The sequence below is a fragment of the Pagrus major genome, chromosome 14, assembly GCF_040436345.1.
Source record: "Pagrus major chromosome 14, Pma_NU_1.0".
Lineage (NCBI taxonomy): Eukaryota > Metazoa > Chordata > Actinopteri > Spariformes > Sparidae > Pagrus > Pagrus major.
The window spans coordinates 11,629,247-11,646,348 of NC_133228.1; the positions used below are offsets into that span (position 1 = coordinate 11,629,247).

Here is a 17,102-nt window from a genome sequence, read left to right on the forward strand (position 1 = left end):
CACTGCCGCACTGCAAAAAATGTCTATGTGGTTATGTCATTTTATAAGAAAACTTATCAAATTATCTGAGACATTTTTTGGAGCATTTGTGCACTGCTGACAAAGGAGGAGGAGGAAGACTGCAGAGAGATGAATAAAGTCTAAACTCGTGAATAAATTAAGGGACTTTGTGTATCTGTTTTTAAAACGTTGTCCACCTAAACAAGTCTAAACCTTCGTATTCCATCTTAAATGAATATTTACTTTGGGAAATATGCTTATTCCCTTTTTTTTAACAGTTAGATGAGAAGATTGATATTACCCACATTCCTACAGTGCACGCAGAAGCTACAGCTAGCAGACGCTTGGCTTAGCTTAGCATAGCATAGCATAACAACTGAAAACAGGGGGTAACAGCTAGCCTCGCTCTTTCTGTTTGCTTTATGTCTACAAAAAATTAAATGTAAAAAAAAATGGTACAATGATACAAGCTACATATCTAAACATAGGCCAACACACAAAACACAGAAACCGGAGTAAAATAGATGAAAAATATCTTTAACATATCTTTTTGCAGTCTTAAAGGAAGCCATTTTGATAAATACACTTATTTGCTTTCAGGCCAAGAATTAGATGACAAGATCGATACCCCTCTCATATCTGTATGCTAAGCTAAATATGAATCTAAAACCAGCAAGGTAGCTTAGCTTAAAGACTGGAAGCAGGGAGAACGAGCTAGCCTGAAATTGCCTAGCTTAATTTGAATGCTTAGTTCGCACAAAACCAAGGCCAAGAATTAAATTAGCCTAGAATTAGATGACAAAACTAATAGCCCTCTCATATTTGTATGCTAGGCTAAATATGAATCTAAAGCTAGTAGGCTGTTAGCTTAGCTTGAAGACTAGAGGCAGGGGGCAAAAGCTAGCCTGATATTGCCAAGCTTAATTTGTTTACTCAGTATGTAGTCAACCAAGCTCAAGTACTAGATTAGCCAAGAATTAGATGACAAAATTGAAAGCCCTCTCACATCTGCATGCTAAGCTAAATATGAATCTAAAGCCAGTAGGCTGTTAGCTTAGCTTAGTTTAAAGACTGGGAGCAGGGGGGAAAGAGCTTGCCTGAAATTGCATCGCTTGATTTGTTTGCTTTAATTTGTACAAAACCAAATTTAAAAACAGGAAGTTGTGGTTGTCAGAACTGTCTCTTCCCGCTACCAGTCTTCATGCTAAACCAAGCTAATTATCTTAGATTAGCATAAAATTAACTGAAGCAGCATCTCCCTGAAGAGAAATAACCTTTTGATAGGTAGTCTCCACTGATGGTATGAGACTTCCACAAGCATCGTAACACTCTAGTATTGATCGAGTTGAATTTAATATACTACAGAAATATCTCCCTTTAGGACAATATGACTTTTTACATCTTTTGTGTTGCTGCCAGACAATGAACAGGGGGGAACAAAGTGATAAATAAGCCTCTCTCTTTCCTCTGTTTGCACAGGATCTGGGCGGTTTTAGTTTTCAGCGCCGCAGCAGCCCTCTTACGTAAGAGCCTCCTTGAAAAAATACATCAGACTATTCTGGTGCAAAATATCCAGAATGTCAAATAATCTCAATAAATATGCACCCCTGCACTTGACATGCGATATTAACAGTGTGTTGCGTAATTCCACGAGGACATTACAGTCGAGCCTTCATCTTTTTGTCACCGATGCCAGAACATGCATGCTACGAAGGGCCAAGACTGCAAACCGCACTGTAATAGTATCAAAGAGACCAGGACTAATGAATAAACAAATCCAATATTTCCACATCATTGTCCTGTCATAACAAACCAGTTATGAGGGATACACAAGGACAACATCATTGAGTCTCTCAAGGAGCTCTGTGACACATTTTAAGTAGATTATATAGGATCATAAATAAATAATGACAGACAGATGCTGAATGAAACCACAAGGGCAGTGATGGTAATGTCAATGCACTGAAAAAAAACATCTCATCAGGTCATTAAATGGCCATGGAAACCTCTCGCACCAATGGTATTTCATTTTTTCTCTCATTTTAAGCAACAGATACATGTGACTTGTCACGAATCCCCTCCTCATCCTTCTCTCGTGTCCATTTACAAAGGAAAAGCAGCCTCCTCTTGTTCCTCCCGGACAGCCCGTCTTAACACCTGCCTTCTGTCAGAGTAAATGAGGCCCGTGCAGGAGTCTGTGTCTCCTCAACAGGACATTAATCTGCTACTAGTGAGCTGACCAGGGAGACTCGTGGAACCAGAGTGCTGATATATGGCTGGTTTTAGTCTAAGCACTGCTACTGCCGACACTGCAGCTAGAGAACGGTTTATCCGGCTGATGATGGCGATAAGAACAGAACAGAAACGACCTGTACTCTGCTTGAAAACCTTACTACCATTCAGATCTGTGAGGAAAAGTTGTAACCAGACACCTAAAGGTGCACTATGTAGTTGTGGGGAAGAGATTTTGTGGGTGCAAATAGCCAGTGTGCCTGGCTGAAAGGCCCTCGGGCAAGATCCTCAACTTGTACTTTTTTTAATAAGGGTAACTCACTCAGTACATGCGCCAAAACTCTGTGACTAAAATGTAAAAACTATATGTGATTAGTATGATTCACAGCAGCCAGCAGCCTCTGCTATACGGGCAATAACATGACATGCTGGAAACATTAAGTGGATACATAAAAATGTATTTCTCATAAAGCCTGAGAGGTTCCTGATGTGTTTCTCTAAGGCAGAAAGAGTTCTGCTGAACATTTGCGAAATGCCGCCCATGAAAGCCACGTTTCTGTCGTGACGGACGTGTGGCTCTCTGTGGCCGGAGAGAAAATGACATTTTGGTAAAAGAAGGAGAGAAAATCGGAAAGGATGAAAAATATATATATAAGCGGCGGAGTGATTTATGTGGCTGGCTTCGAACCACACGAAGGGAGAACGTCTTCCCATCATACCTTACATGGACACATACATGAGGTTAGAGTGAGGCTCAAAAGCATGATGCAATGCCCTCACAGACTGAGCCTGTTGAAAGCATGACAGCTGAGCGCAAAAAAAAAAACCCCAGACGCAAGTTTGCCTTTTTTGCACATGCATCACGGCCTGAACCAGGCGAACACAAAGAAAATCACTTTCTCGGCGGACGTATTTATTTCAATCACTCACAAAAATGTCATAAATCTTTATCTCTCTTGCCTTGTTTTAACACACAAGTCAGTAAATCACCGAGCGGAATGCCAATTTTTTGAAGTGTGCTGCGAGGCTTTTCAAGGGTATTACATGACAAGGTATTTTTCAAAATAAGGGGCTGCATTCCTGGAGAGAGATAGGAGGAGATTAAGGAGCGGGGTAGGTTGTGGGTGGGTTGGCGGGCGAGCGAGTGAGATGACCTGACCGAGAGGGTCTATTACTCACGGTGTGTGTGGAGAGGTGGAGCGATCCCTTGATGGTGCTTTCAGTTCAGCCTTACTGGGGAGGGGGAATCTGAGGGGTTTCTTCAGGGACTGCACACACAAGTCAGAAAAAAGGATGATAATAGAGAGCCACAGATAGCCGGAGATTTGCCTCTCTGTCTCTCTGGGTGTTCATGCGGCCCTGACATGATCTCATTCAGCTGATGCGGGGCCGAGACATTTAATGGTGGATGTGCCGGGGCTCCTCAGCCAGGTGTGAAAAGATGTCTCCAGTCAGTATACTCAGCAGACACTTGATTAATGGGCTTCAGTGGCCATGACAGTGACCAAGTGAAGGTAAATGGTGTTTTTTAAGGTGAGAGGCACTCAACAGCGTCGGGTTACTCTGCACACTTCGGTCTATCAGTGTCCGACTACCTAAAAGTACTTTAAACGGTTGTGTTTACATTAAGATTTTCTCTCCAGATTGTTTTATGAGGACCCTTAAACCTTTAAAAGCATTAGTAGACTTGACGGCTAGCTGTAAACAAATCTGTCACATATTAACGTTCGGTAAAGTTATGGCGAACATGTTAGCAAAAAGCATGCTATTAAAGGGGCTCTGTGTAATAATTTGTAGCAATTGAAATGCATTAATCACTTTGTTAATGGCCGTACGTGAGCAGATTGCCTCTCTCTGCTCTGCTAACAGAGCCCTTAAACAAAGTCCCTTTAAGGCAAGTCTCTCCACTTGGCAGCCATCTTGGCAAAAAAATGCTAATTTAATGTCTAACTTAAAAAAACAAAACAAATCGTTCTTGTTAATCCTGTACATTAGCATAATATCCTTCTCTTTTCCATTCAAAACGCTCTACATCTCTTATAACGTCTGTTATTGACACATCCAGCCGATAATAAGTAACATTAGCATCCATTTTGATCCTCTTTCTGCCAACCTGGCAAAAGTAACTCCAGTATTCACTTTCCTTTTAGCTCTGTTTTGGTCTCCACCACTTCCTGAGTGAAATATCTTTCTCTAGGGCTAAATGCTAATTGCCTCTTTGCTGTTTGGTGATGGATGTATCCAGCATGTGTTGTTTTTTTATTCATTGAAAGCAGATGCCTGTCCCAACTGGAAACAAAGCTGGTGAGCATGAATCAAAACAGTGAACATGCAGGCTGTAAAACAAACAAACAAACAAACAAACAAACAAATGCCTGAAAGACGCTAAAAAAGGGTCTGTAGAGGCCGAGGGGAACTGCAGAGTCGGGTGATAATTTTCTGTGGGTTTGTCACTCTGAGCAGCAGTTTTCATATTACACGTTGTCGTTTGATCCCTAGCAAACACATTGGATGCATTTTCTGTCTGATAAAATGTTTTCAAAGATGTGCTTTTGAATATTTCTAAATCTAATACTAATCTAATACCAGCGAGCACTTTTCTTATTTCCTGCCTTTTGTGCATTCATACATTTTTGGGCCCATAACAATCATCCGCTTTTGATCTGTTAAACAGCATGAAACCTTTTGTCTGTTTGTCTTTTATGTCTTGCATTTGCTACACATTTGCATTTATCTTCACGCTCTACAGTCGGCAGGAATTGGTTTTGCATTACCTTAATAAGAAAAGTTCAATACTACACTGTAGGTCTTTCTTATAGATTAAATGTAACACCTAACTTAACAGCTCTCCTATTGTAAGATGAAAACAGGGAGTGTGCTAGCAGAGGGAAGAAAATACTGTGGTGATAGGAAGAAGAAGCATTGTACAGCTCTTGACAAAGGACTGCAGAAGTCAGCACAAAATTCAGTGAAGTAAACCAGTCCTAATCCCAGTCCACCTACACTGGTTGATAGATATGAAGCCAGGAACTAGATATGTGAGGCTCTTTCATTCAGACAAAGAGAGAAATTCCAACAAATATCATAACCCCTGTGGAAAACATATCATTTTTTCTCATCTTTCAGTGGTTTGCGGTATCAAATTTAAAGATATTAAAGCATTAGCATTGCTTTTGAATCAGGCGGATGCACATTCTCCGAGTGACAGCGAGCTCACCTCTCCTTCCAAAGAACACATTCCACTCTTCTCATACCTCAAATCCTTTCAGGGCTCCACAGGGCTAAAGTTCACTAGCTTTACCAGATCTCATTTTCGTGCATGGCTGTGCTGGCTGTTGTTATTACGGTGGCAGTCGGCCAGCCCGGACGAATACGCGTCTACTGTCCCCCCCGCCACCTCGAGGTGAAAGGGCCCAACCTGGGGTCTTTAATCTGTGGGTATACAGTAGGTAATGTATGTCACCTTATACTCTGGCCTCTCTGCGGGTGTGTCTGGACAAGCCTAGAGGCAAAATTGACCACCAAGTGCAAACACTGGAGATCATCACATCTGCAGTGTACAGTGTGCAGGGGCAGCTATTGTCAGCAGAATGTGTCGAGCGAGAGAGTTACCCCCTGTCTGCCGCTTTTTCTTGTGGTTATGTGACTTCAGAATCCATTGCCAGAAATTCCAGGAAACCCTAGAGCTTCATGAGACATAACAAAGCTCGCTCTCTTCCTCTGTCTTTGTCTCTTTCATTGAAGATTACACTATGTTTCTCTGTCTGACTTTTGCAGGCCTCGGAGCTCTGCAGCTCCCTGGGAGTTAAAAGTAATTTCATTCAGTGGCTTGATTGACTCGTATCACAGCGTTTTGAAATGGCGGAGTTTCTTACTTTTAATGCTCGCGCTAATTCTAGACTGCAGACTATTTAGACCATGGAAGACGCAATCATCATTGAATGCCATTAGCGTGATGTGGCATTTACCACTAAATTGAGGATAAAATTCAGCTTTAGAGGTTAATATATGTGTGCTACTAAAGCCTCCTAATTCCTAAATTTATTAGAATAACACATATCTCAGACAGCCATGAAATTGTAAATAATTGAGCCGGTGCTCTTAGGAGGCTTCTCTGGTTGCTTGGCTGAAGTTGCTGCGAGCTTTTTTTAGCTGATGGCAAAACTGGAAATGAGATTTGGTTCACAAAGCAGCAGAGCTAAACGGGAATAAATCCAAAACAACGGCCATACCCCCCCGGCACTAATCTGTCCGTGGGGGTTCACCCATCTCCTCGCGCTCGAAACCTGTCTCCTCCATCTGGGTCGACTCTGCGCTCAAACACATAGATTTGTGTCAGAGCTCCTTCATACACACAGACACACACCTACAGACGTACCTATTCACCACCACCCACCTTGTGTTTATGTTCAGAGCTTGAGTGACTGGTATTTCATTTCGGCCGGCCCGGAGCCCTTCTGCACAGTTTGGCTTGGCCGGTGTACCATTACTGGTCATTAAGTCTAACCTGAACTAATAGGGGCCCATTTTCCAAGGTGGTCTCCCAGGTGGCTGTCACAGACGTGAGTGGCACGGCGGGGCTCGGGGCTCGACTCAGGCACACTGAGCCTCATGAAAAATCTGCCGGGACGCAAGCCAGACTCCATCATACACGGGACACAGACTCTTTGATAACAAGAACCCATTGTTCCAGGGGGGGCGTCTGGGTGTTTTGTTTCTCATTAAGGCAGGTTTAATGAGGCCAGCCAGAATGGGCACCCCCATCCCATCCCTCCTGTGCGCTCTAGTGCATCTGTACCATCTTCAACATGTGATCCAATGAACCATCAACAAATGCACTTTAGACTGTTTTGCTCAAAGCAGATTCCTCCAGCATCCTCAACACCTAATTATGGCTTCGGCTTCAACTTATGTGCACCCCCTATAAATAAAGCCAAATCAGGCCAAAAGCATGCTAATACACCAACATACACAAGCAACGCAGAGCCTGACCAAGAAATCGCTGAGGTTGTTGTTGGTTTATTACAGTTGTATATCAGTTATGATGTATGTGTTGGCCTGTAAATAACACAAAATTGCCTTGCAGAAACTTTTTTTAAGGTAATTTAGAAACAGAGTTGACTTTACATAGTTTGTCCACCAGAGAGCACTGACAAGTTTAACATTTGTTATGCATTTATGAAATTCAGCGAAGATTTATGACTATATGAATTTTTTCTCAACTGTCAATTTAGGTTTCGGTATCGGCCTCAAAAACTGGCGACAGAAGTACGTTTCAGTTTTCAGTTACTAAATCCAAAAACAACACCCCTCATACTTCATTGAACCAATTATGCGAGCTACACGCCTGCCGAATACTGTTGATTGTGTTTACTTCATCATTTTTTCCTTGATTTTTGTGCTACTACTGTTGTAGAGTAGGCTATGTAGTTAAATCATTGCGTTGTTGGCCCTTTTTATGCGTGTTTATTGTTAATATCTCCTTCACTGTGCTGTAACTCCTGAGTTTGCACGACCAGATGTTTGAAGCCCTTCCTGTTTCCCCTCCTGTCCTCGTCTCTCATTAGACTCATAATTACACTGATAGCAAAGTATACGAGTAAATAATGGCCGAAAGTTTGAAGAAAGTATAGCAAGGCCCAAAAAGGGTATACAGGACAGTCGTTATCTTTATGCAGTGCCATTTTAGAGAATTAGCAGTAAATCACGCTGACTGACTTGTGACTTAAACAGTATTTAACACCACGAGTGTTTTCATATCATCAGACTCTTTCAGAGTAAACACCGTAATATTAAAATGGCACATATCTCATTTTGACATAAAACTGTTCCCATGTTTCAGCTGTGCCCTCCTCCGTGTGACATGTGTCATCATTAATCAGAAGAGAAGGAGCCATTAGTCTAAGTACGGGGGTAATTAATCCACACTCACACTCCATTAGACGTCATGCTCAATTTGTGCAGAGAGCTGTGTACTGGGTAAATACGTGGAGACGAGGGGACCCGCAGCTATTATTCCTGTCGAGGTGCTTCGGTAACGTGCATATCCAAGAAAAAGCTTTGATCAGAACCACTCTGCACACACCAGTGGATATTACAACTTAAATAGAAAAATGAATGAAATTACTGTCTGTATTAAATAACTGTGTTCATGTGTTTTTTCTTAAATGTGTGAACTGTGCTGTCTGATCAGAGGATAATCGTACGCATATGTATCTCAGTCGTGAAAAATGTGACTGGACTTGGGTATTAAAGTCAAAGCGTAAGCCTCCAACAAGGTTAAACTGCAGTAGGGCATATAGTATGAATCATCCCTTAGTTTAATAAGTACCATTTGGCTGTCACCTCGGCGGCCGTAGCGCTGCTCTATTACAGTAAAGCCCCTCCGGTACAGAGCTGGGGTTATTCAATAAAAACCTGACTGAGTGTTTCTCCCAATCACCACTGGCAGAGCTCTGATGAGGTAAAGAGCTCTCCTATGCCAGCCTCTGTCCCTGCGGAGCACCGTCTGATTAAAATGGTTTTCTGAAGCCATATTTTTGTTCTCCTTGTCCCCTTGCCAGACCCGAGTAAAAGTACAGAGAGAAAAAATTGACAAATTACCTAATGCGTGCTGAAATGGATCCACAAAAACAGATCTAATCTATAAAGGTCTCAGATAGGCAGACGGAGATGAGGGCATTGGATTTCTACTTTTTTGAGAAATCGTTGGTATCGATGTCTTTAAAAAACTACAGAAAGCACAACTGTAGATGCATATGCTACATTTATTACTGGTGTATCACTTTGCATCAGCCAGTCTGTGCTTTTGATCTCGAGCCTTAATCACTTATCTTACCCCCTCTCAACAGGGCAGCGACATGTGAAGTGGAAAGAAATGGCCCACTAGAACCGACTTTCTTACCCTCCCGTCCTCCTGTCTCGCTCGTAATGCATTCCTGAGCAATCCTCGGAGGCTCATATGTAAATGCCTGAGTATGCTTCTGATTAGGAGGCACAAAGAGTACACTCTATAAATGCACTCTTAAACAATTACCACTGCTCCCGACTGCAGCCCCGACGCAGACCTCAGACTGTGCTGCTGCCTGACTGGCTTATCCGGGTGGGAAAGATGGATGCGGACCATTTCAAACAACGTGCCTCGCTATGAGACACATGTGCAAAGTCTGACTTAAGATACTCGACAGAGAGAGCTTTGAGAAGCATTATGATCAAATTAAATTTTATTTAGTGATGAAGCGAGTTGATTAAAGGCACAGTATGTAATGTCTGCCACCAGGGGTCTCTCAATTAATACAGTTCCCATCAGTTCTACAGAACATTTTAGCATCTTTGAGCTCTGTGTTTTTGTTTTTCTGGCCGCAATGTTACTGTTTTAGTTCGCAGGGTCCAGTGTGTAGTTTTAATAGTGGCATCTAAAGGTGACGTTGCAGGTTACAACCAACTGAACACCCCTCATCTCACATTATCCTACAATGAGTCCTGAATGGTTTGTTGTTTGACAATATGGACCTTTTAAAGGGGCGATATGTAAGAATTTTAGTTGAAAACGCAACGAATTATAGACAGAATGTGAAAAATAGCCGTTTTTAATATTACGATGACTATGTATTGTGTTTCAGAGATATATATACCTAAATTAACATGCTAACCAGCTAGCCCTGGCCTGTCCTGGTCTCAAAAATCCTAACAGTGGTGTAAACACTAGCACTCCCCTGGTCTCCGAGCTCCCAGTCTAACCGCTAGCTGCACGGCTAACTGAGCTAACTAGCTAGAAACCTAGTCAATGCAGGTTTAATTCACTTAGGAAACAAAAAATGCTAACGTGTAGTGGTTCCACCACCTCAAAGTTGTTCTTCACTATAGTAGATTGAATTTCTTTGGGTTTCGGACGGTTCGTTGGACCAAACAACCATTTTGAATACGTAACCTTGTGACATTGTTCAGACTAAACAATTAAGTGATTAATCAATAAAATTAATGGCAGACTGAACGGCCAAAGTAATCAACACCAAAAAAATATCACTAAGTTGTGAAACCATCTGAGAACATGGTATTCTGCTCAGATTTCACACCAAGACTTTAAATAAATATTAACATGGTCAGAACTCAGTTAGAATTAAAAAAACGCTCTCAACTTTGAAGCCCGTCCAAAGAATGAAACAATTACAGTAGAGGTCTGACTCATGTGAATACCCATGTAAGGACACAGTGATTGTTTTATGTGCATGAGGTAAGTCCTCACTTCCATCATTACCACATACAAGCCCGATCTCGCTCTCGCCAGTTCTCACTCCCATGATGGCAGCCGTCCAACGTGGACTCTCCAGGCCGTCCTTCACATTCGCCATACACACTTCAGCACACACACCACCTCCGTAGCCACGAGCATAAATCCAACAGGCCTATAACTGACCTACACACTGCCCTGTCTGTTTCCCCCTGTGCGATTCATAGAGCGGTTAACCTCGCTAACTGTGTAAACACATGACCTCACCGGTCATGTGTTTACACTCAGTGGTATTTTTCACACACGCCGCTGGGATTTACATCACCTTATTACCTCCTCGTTCCCTTAATTCCCCATTACCCTAAAATATGGGACTTTTAAAAGGTGATTTGACAGGCTCTTGATTAGCCATATTTGTTTAGCTTCGGGACGCTATGGGAGGAAGACGAGAGGCTGAGAGGAGAAGGGAGGAGGAGGTGAAGAGAGGACGGGGAGGTGGGGGGGGATAATGGAAAGCTGGCGGAGAGAAGAGGCAGAGCGAAGTGAGAATGAACGTTATAGTAATCATTTATTTTTTGGGGAGAAACGGGCTAAGGTAGAATAGATTGGTGTTAAAGAAAAGGACAGAGGCGACGGGAAAGTTAATGTAGCTGTTAGGTGAGAGACGAGCAAGGTGGTTCTCTCTGCTACAGGGACACTCTGTGCATGTCTGAAGTCCCAGTGGGAGGACGCCAAAGGAAAACACAAGGCCAATCAGCTAACAGAGACATTTCCTGTGCTTGTTTTATCAGATGAGAAGAAGCCCAAAGGCTAAATGTCCCTCTTAAAAGCGCTGTACGCTTCTCCGAATAGCTCTGCTTTGGGGAACGAAGGGGAGAACATGCATCTTTGTAGGATGACATCAGAAGCGCTGCTGAGGAGCGCTGACCTCACTCTCGCACAATCAATCATCCACAAAAAACCCCATGAAATGCAGATCACGTGAGTCAGAGAGGAGATTTTTACCTTTTAAGATATAAAGCGAGGCTGCCACATGAATTAAATCATCAGTTAGAGGGCAAAGAATATCATTTTTTTTTCTTTATAGCTATGAAACTTCTGGCAGAGCTTGGCATCTGGCAACCGGCAGATGGTGGGCCAATATGCCAATTACCAACACCGACATGCCACGCTGCCTATTAGGCAATCTGGCCTTGAGTGATAGCACTTTAAAGTCAGAGAAACGACACAAGCGAGAGGCTGATCTAACAAACCGTCTTCATCAGAGTGTGACTAAAGCCCAGAGGAATTCAAACACAGTTCGTTCATGCCCACATGACTGCTTCGAGTCAGGAGAATCAAAGTTTGGGAAATAGTTTTCAAAGAAGTGAAGTAAAGAAGAAGAAGATGATCCTGGGAGGAGGATCGTTGTTCATGGATATGTGGCTTAAATAAAGCTTTGTAAATGCAGTTTGATTATAAAGACTGAATTTGGTGGTGTATCTGCTAAAGGCGGGGGTCTACTAGAGGAGGGGGTGGGGGGGATGAGAGTAAGCATTCTCCATCACCCAAGAGACGACCAGAGTCTAATTGAGCGGTGAACAAATGCCAGAACATCCAAGAACACCGTGGACACTCCCCTACAGAACTTTTCCAAGTCGGCTCCGCAGGGAAAGGAATTCTAACTTTATATCACAGATACCTGAAAAAAAACCTGACTGCATGTTTTCCACAACCTAAACAAACATCATCTAAGGTTTCATGCCCTCAAACGACTTCACAAGCAATTAAGCAGCACGACCAGTCCTTGTTGACCGTCGTTACCCGGTGAAAGAGTTAAGAATTCTTTCCAACTACCCGTCCATGCAAGCTCACCATATTATACAACTTAGTGTGCGGTTCTGGATGCAGCACATTCAAATTACATGCTATCGAATTCAAAGGCGAGGGGGAACAGAACGACTACGCTGTGGGGCTCCAGTCCAGGGCCCGAGTCCCATGAGCCGCTGGCTGCACGTCAATCACAATCACTTGGAAATGAGCTGAACCCTGTCCCACTCCTGCTGTTGTCCAGAAGACACAAACCTAAAACCTAAAGTTACTTTATTTGAGGCAACTGGTGGACACTGATGACAAGGACGCCACTGATGACAGAGAGAGCGCTCATTTCGCCTTGTGGTTGGTGGCATCGATATCTCAAACTCACAAATTAAACGATGTGGCAAAAGAGACTAGAACACAGGAAACCTGCTTGACATAGTTTCAGTGATCCGTTCAGAGAAGAAACCAGAAAATAGCTCTGGCACCTGCTGTGCAGAAACAATGTATGTTTGGACGGACATGTCAGCGTGCAATCACTGGAAACGTAACCACATTTGGAAAAACCGTAACACCGAACACAGTATAGGTAAACATCTATTAAAAAAAAGAACAGAACGATCTGATCATGTGTGTTAAAAATATTGCCTCTGCCAATTTTCCATTCTATTCAAATTCAGTTTGCCACTTGGTTGGCTGCCTTCGCTCAGTGGTGGTAAGAAACTATTGCCTTGCAAGGAAACTCTGGATTCTTGCTTTGGAACTTGATACCGTGCTGGATTATGAGTATCTAGGATCAAACTATAACAAAGCACCCACATATTCTGCACGAATGTTAACCCATAACAGTACAAAGACACAAACACGCTTCGACACATGCTGATCGCGACGAGAACGAGGGGAAAATAATTACCTGCTCCAACATTTAACTTTGATCAAGTGTATGAGAGAAGGGAGGGAGAGAGGGAGAGAGGGAGAGCCAGCGTACAGTAACTAGAAGCTTTCACCGCACTGTGCAGTCCAGAGCCAGACTCCGGAAATGCATGGCAGTGTTCCCTACATCCTGCCCGCCCAGCCCTAACCCTGGCCCTGGCTCTCGCCCCACACTGCCAAACCCCTGTTATCACTCTGTGCAATTACCTCCAGATTCTTGTGCACCCATATCATATCGTGCCAATTATAAAATCCTCTTCTAAGTACACTACAAAGCACTACATGCATTTCAGTGTAAAGCCTGAAGTTTTTTCCGTGTGTGTTTCAGCCCAAAAATAGCTGTGGGAGAGCGTATATGCGTGTGAAAAAACTCCAAGGTCGCTTTTTATCCACTTCTACAGCTGCTATGGGCTAGAGTAGCCCAATTTGACTAAATTATGATTGATTACAAACATGTTGAGTCAACTGTAACTCATGAACATGGTGCCATTGAGAGGGTGTGAAAAGTAGGCTAGGCTAGTTAGCGAGTGAGCAGTTTAAACCGCTAAAAGCGATGGATAAATCATTGAAATAGTTAGCTTAAAGTATGAATGATGAAAAATGTAAAAGTTGTGAAAAATTGAAATAGCTGAAAGTGCTGGATAACCAGTTGAAATAGCTAGCTAAAAGTAAAGCATGGATGGTTAAGTTAGCTAGCTAAAAGTAGGATAAACAGTTTAAGTAGCCCAGTTAGCCAAAAGTAACGGATACATGATTGTAGTAGTAGTGGTTGAATGGTGAAAAAGTCGTGGTAAATGGTTGAAACAACTAGAAGTGATGGATAAACTGTTGAAATACTTAGCTAAAAGTAAAGGATAAACAGTTGAAACAAGCTAGTAGTAGCCTGTAGTAGCCTTAACTCAGTAGCCTAATGGATACGGTTGAAATACGTAGCTAAAGGTAATCTGAAAAAGGCTAATTAGCTTAAAGTAAGGAATAAACAGTTCAAATACCTAAAACCAATGGATAAACTGTTTCAAGGATAAACAGTAGATGTTCTCCTCACCTCACGCTGATGGAAAGTCAGGTGAAGCTCTGTAGTCCACAAAACATGTCTGGAGCTTTACAGCTAAACAGCATTGCAGCAATTCCTTGAAAAACTGAAGGAGATGGGGACTCGTTTTGAAATGTGAAAAAAAAAAAAATAAAGGAAAATAAACATAACATGGCTCCATACAGCTCATCTGGCGTAATCCAAGTATACGGAAGCCCTAAGATCCCAAACTGATTTGAAAAGATGTCATTTACACCCATTTTAAAGCAAAAATCTTTAATGTAGCTGCTGTGCTAAAAGCATTAGCGCTCACCCCGTCTGAAGCGGGTGCGCAAGCTCTAATGAAGGTGTAAATATTGTCTTTTCAAATGAATTTGGGATGTCAGAGCTTCTGGAGACTTGGATCTCAGCGGACAAGTCACCATCTACTTCATTTGTTCAGGAGAATGCTGCGTCGCTGTTTTGCTGTGAAGCTCCAGAAATGTTTTGTGGACTACAAAACTTCACCCAACTTTCCATCCACATGACAGTGAGTAGATAAGGAAGTGAGTTTTTGGGTGAACTTATTCTAAGTAGTTAACCAAAAGTAATGGATAAATGGTTGAAACTGTTAGCTGAAAGGATCGGTAAAATGTTGAAAAAGCTAGAAGTAGTGGAAAATGGTTTATAACAACTAAAAGCGCTGGATTAATAGGCTAGCTTTCTAAATAGCTAGTTAGCTCTGTAATGAATACAGTTGAAAGCTAAATTGGAAAATTAGCTTAAACTAATTGATAAATTGTTGAAATGTAGCTAAAAGTAATGGATACATAGTTGAAAAAGGCTAGTTAGCACAGTAACGGACACAGTTGAAGACTAAAATTAAGGCTATTTAGCTAAAACTAATGGATAAACAGTTGAAATAGTAGCTAACAGTAATGGATAAATGGCTAAAATATCCAGTGTTGACCCCCTTAATGTTAGCTGTATGAATATGAACCAATCTAAACTTTTAAATTATAACTTATAACTTAATAAATCATTTTGAACATATCAGCCGGTGTCCATGACGGTGTACTGTGGTTCATCTGACAGGGCTGCCGGGTCACATCAGACTGTTTGGGCCCAGTGTACCAGAGGACTGTTTGCACCACATTCCAGAGACTATTCCAATCACCTGTCACCAGGTCGGGCCTGCGCCTTATAAGGAATGGAGGACATTCTCCACGTGTTTTCCAAACACTGCACAACTTATCAGATACAGTTTCATGGGCAATTACTGTGCTGTCTCTGGCCCCCGAAAAGCATTGGGAAAAGAAAGAGAACCTACAGATCTACCTTCTGCAGCAGCCTCCCTCCACCCTCTCCCCATTTTCCATGCTTCCATTTCACAGATACTGCCATGTAATAAAGCTGCGATCAAAAGACTCGCTGCCCAACTCAAGTACAATGAGAGCGGAGGAGAGCCGTTCGCCTCGGGGGTGGTGGGATTGCGAAGAATGTGATACCTTGATGCAACGAGAAGTGGATTCATCAGGCAGGGCTGCCCTGTGGCTTTGTCCGCAGGAGATGCAGGATGTGGTTAAAGGGGCAGTATGTAAAAATCCAATCTCAGATTTATGATCTTTAAAGTATTAATGATGGAATAATACAAACTTTTTTTCTTCTTCCATAACTGAATAAACAAGCTGTTCTCAGAGGGAAATAAGGTCCCCAGAACACTGTTTGAAGCTAGAAAAGTGGCAGGGTCCGCCACATATAAACAAAGTAAAACAGTATGAAACTGTGTCAGTTTGTTTATTCAGTTTATTCAGACATGAAAACAAAAAGTTTTTTTGTTTTGGCATGAAAAAATAAATAAATCTGTCAATGAAGCTCTTTCTCTTTCTTCCCCAAAACTACATAATGCACCTTTAAGTTCTGACACCAGTTACAGTCTGTATCTCAGCAGGATCTTATGGTCAAACCTGATCTTGTGGAGGAGCATGTGGTGTGCTGGTGGCCATATGGGGCCCATTCTTTTACTTATAGCCAACTCTGCACACCTACCACATGTCAGATCTCAACAGGTTGTGCAGTTCAAGAACACAGCTTTCCTTCAGGGGTTTGAAAGATGCAATGATTTCTTTTTAAAAAAAGAAAAAAGAAAGTGATGTCAACGTTAAATTCCCCCTCCAGCTCTGAGTTGTTTCAGGTTCAGCTTTTCACCCCCTCGCCCTGCAGGACTGTGCGCGCATTGCAGGGTCTGGACTTTTTTTTTTCTTTGTGTCGTCCCGCGGTTAACTAAACATTTACATGACAGCCTCAATCCTCCACCTCCATAGAAAAGTTTTTTCCCAGCTCACAATCGCGAGTTTACTTTGCGTTTTAGCGGCGTAAAAGCGCACAAAGAGGGGAGCGGCTCGCAGCCAACATATCCTGAAAAGTACCAGCAGCAGCAGCAGCAGCAGCCCATGCGCACGGATCATCTCCCATCGCCACATGAACACATAAAAGCACCGGACTTATTCATCCATGTGCGTCATGAAGTCGTTCTTTACGCACGGAGAGCTCAGGAGTTTTACGCGCTTACCTGTGGATCTTACCGGGACAAAGTAGAGCTGTCGAGTCGAGTGTGAGGAGAGGAGAGGGGAGCCAGTCTGCAGTCGGTCCTCCACTTACACTCCAGTGATGAAAACCAAACTGAATACCAGTTCAAGCCCCTCCCTTTAAGACATAATCGCACATCTACTCTTGGCTCAGTTCAGTCCAGCTCCAGTCTGCTCTTTAAATCGCTGAGCTGCACCCACACAGAGTTTACAAAAAGCCCTGTCTGCCCGAGTCCAAATGAAAAATGTCAGCTCTGCGAACAACTTGTGCGAAAACTCCCAAAAAGCGAAAGTGACTGTAGGCAGAAAG

At 42.6% G+C, this 17,102-nt stretch overlaps 1 protein-coding gene across 8 annotated transcripts in view; it reads right to left on the reverse strand.

The window, feature by feature from the left end:
- Positions 1 to 16,871, reverse strand: part of cald1a (caldesmon 1a) — a 59,486-nt gene extending 42,615 nt beyond the window's left edge. For 2 of the 8 annotated variants that reach the window (XR_012180059.1, XM_073480472.1), the window contains exon 1: positions 10,478 to 10,556. Coding sequence is in view for 5 of the 8 variants with exons in the window: in XM_073480472.1 (XP_073336573.1) it covers positions 10,478 to 10,486 (9 nt within the window). In the remaining 3 variants the exon portion in view is untranslated. Of the gene's footprint in view, positions 1 to 10,477; positions 10,559 to 16,776 lie in introns of those variants that run through there. The other 6 variants (XM_073480477.1, XM_073480473.1, XM_073480475.1 and 3 more) reach the window with 5 other exon arrangements.
- Between the last annotated feature and the right edge of the window lie 231 nt (positions 16,872 to 17,102).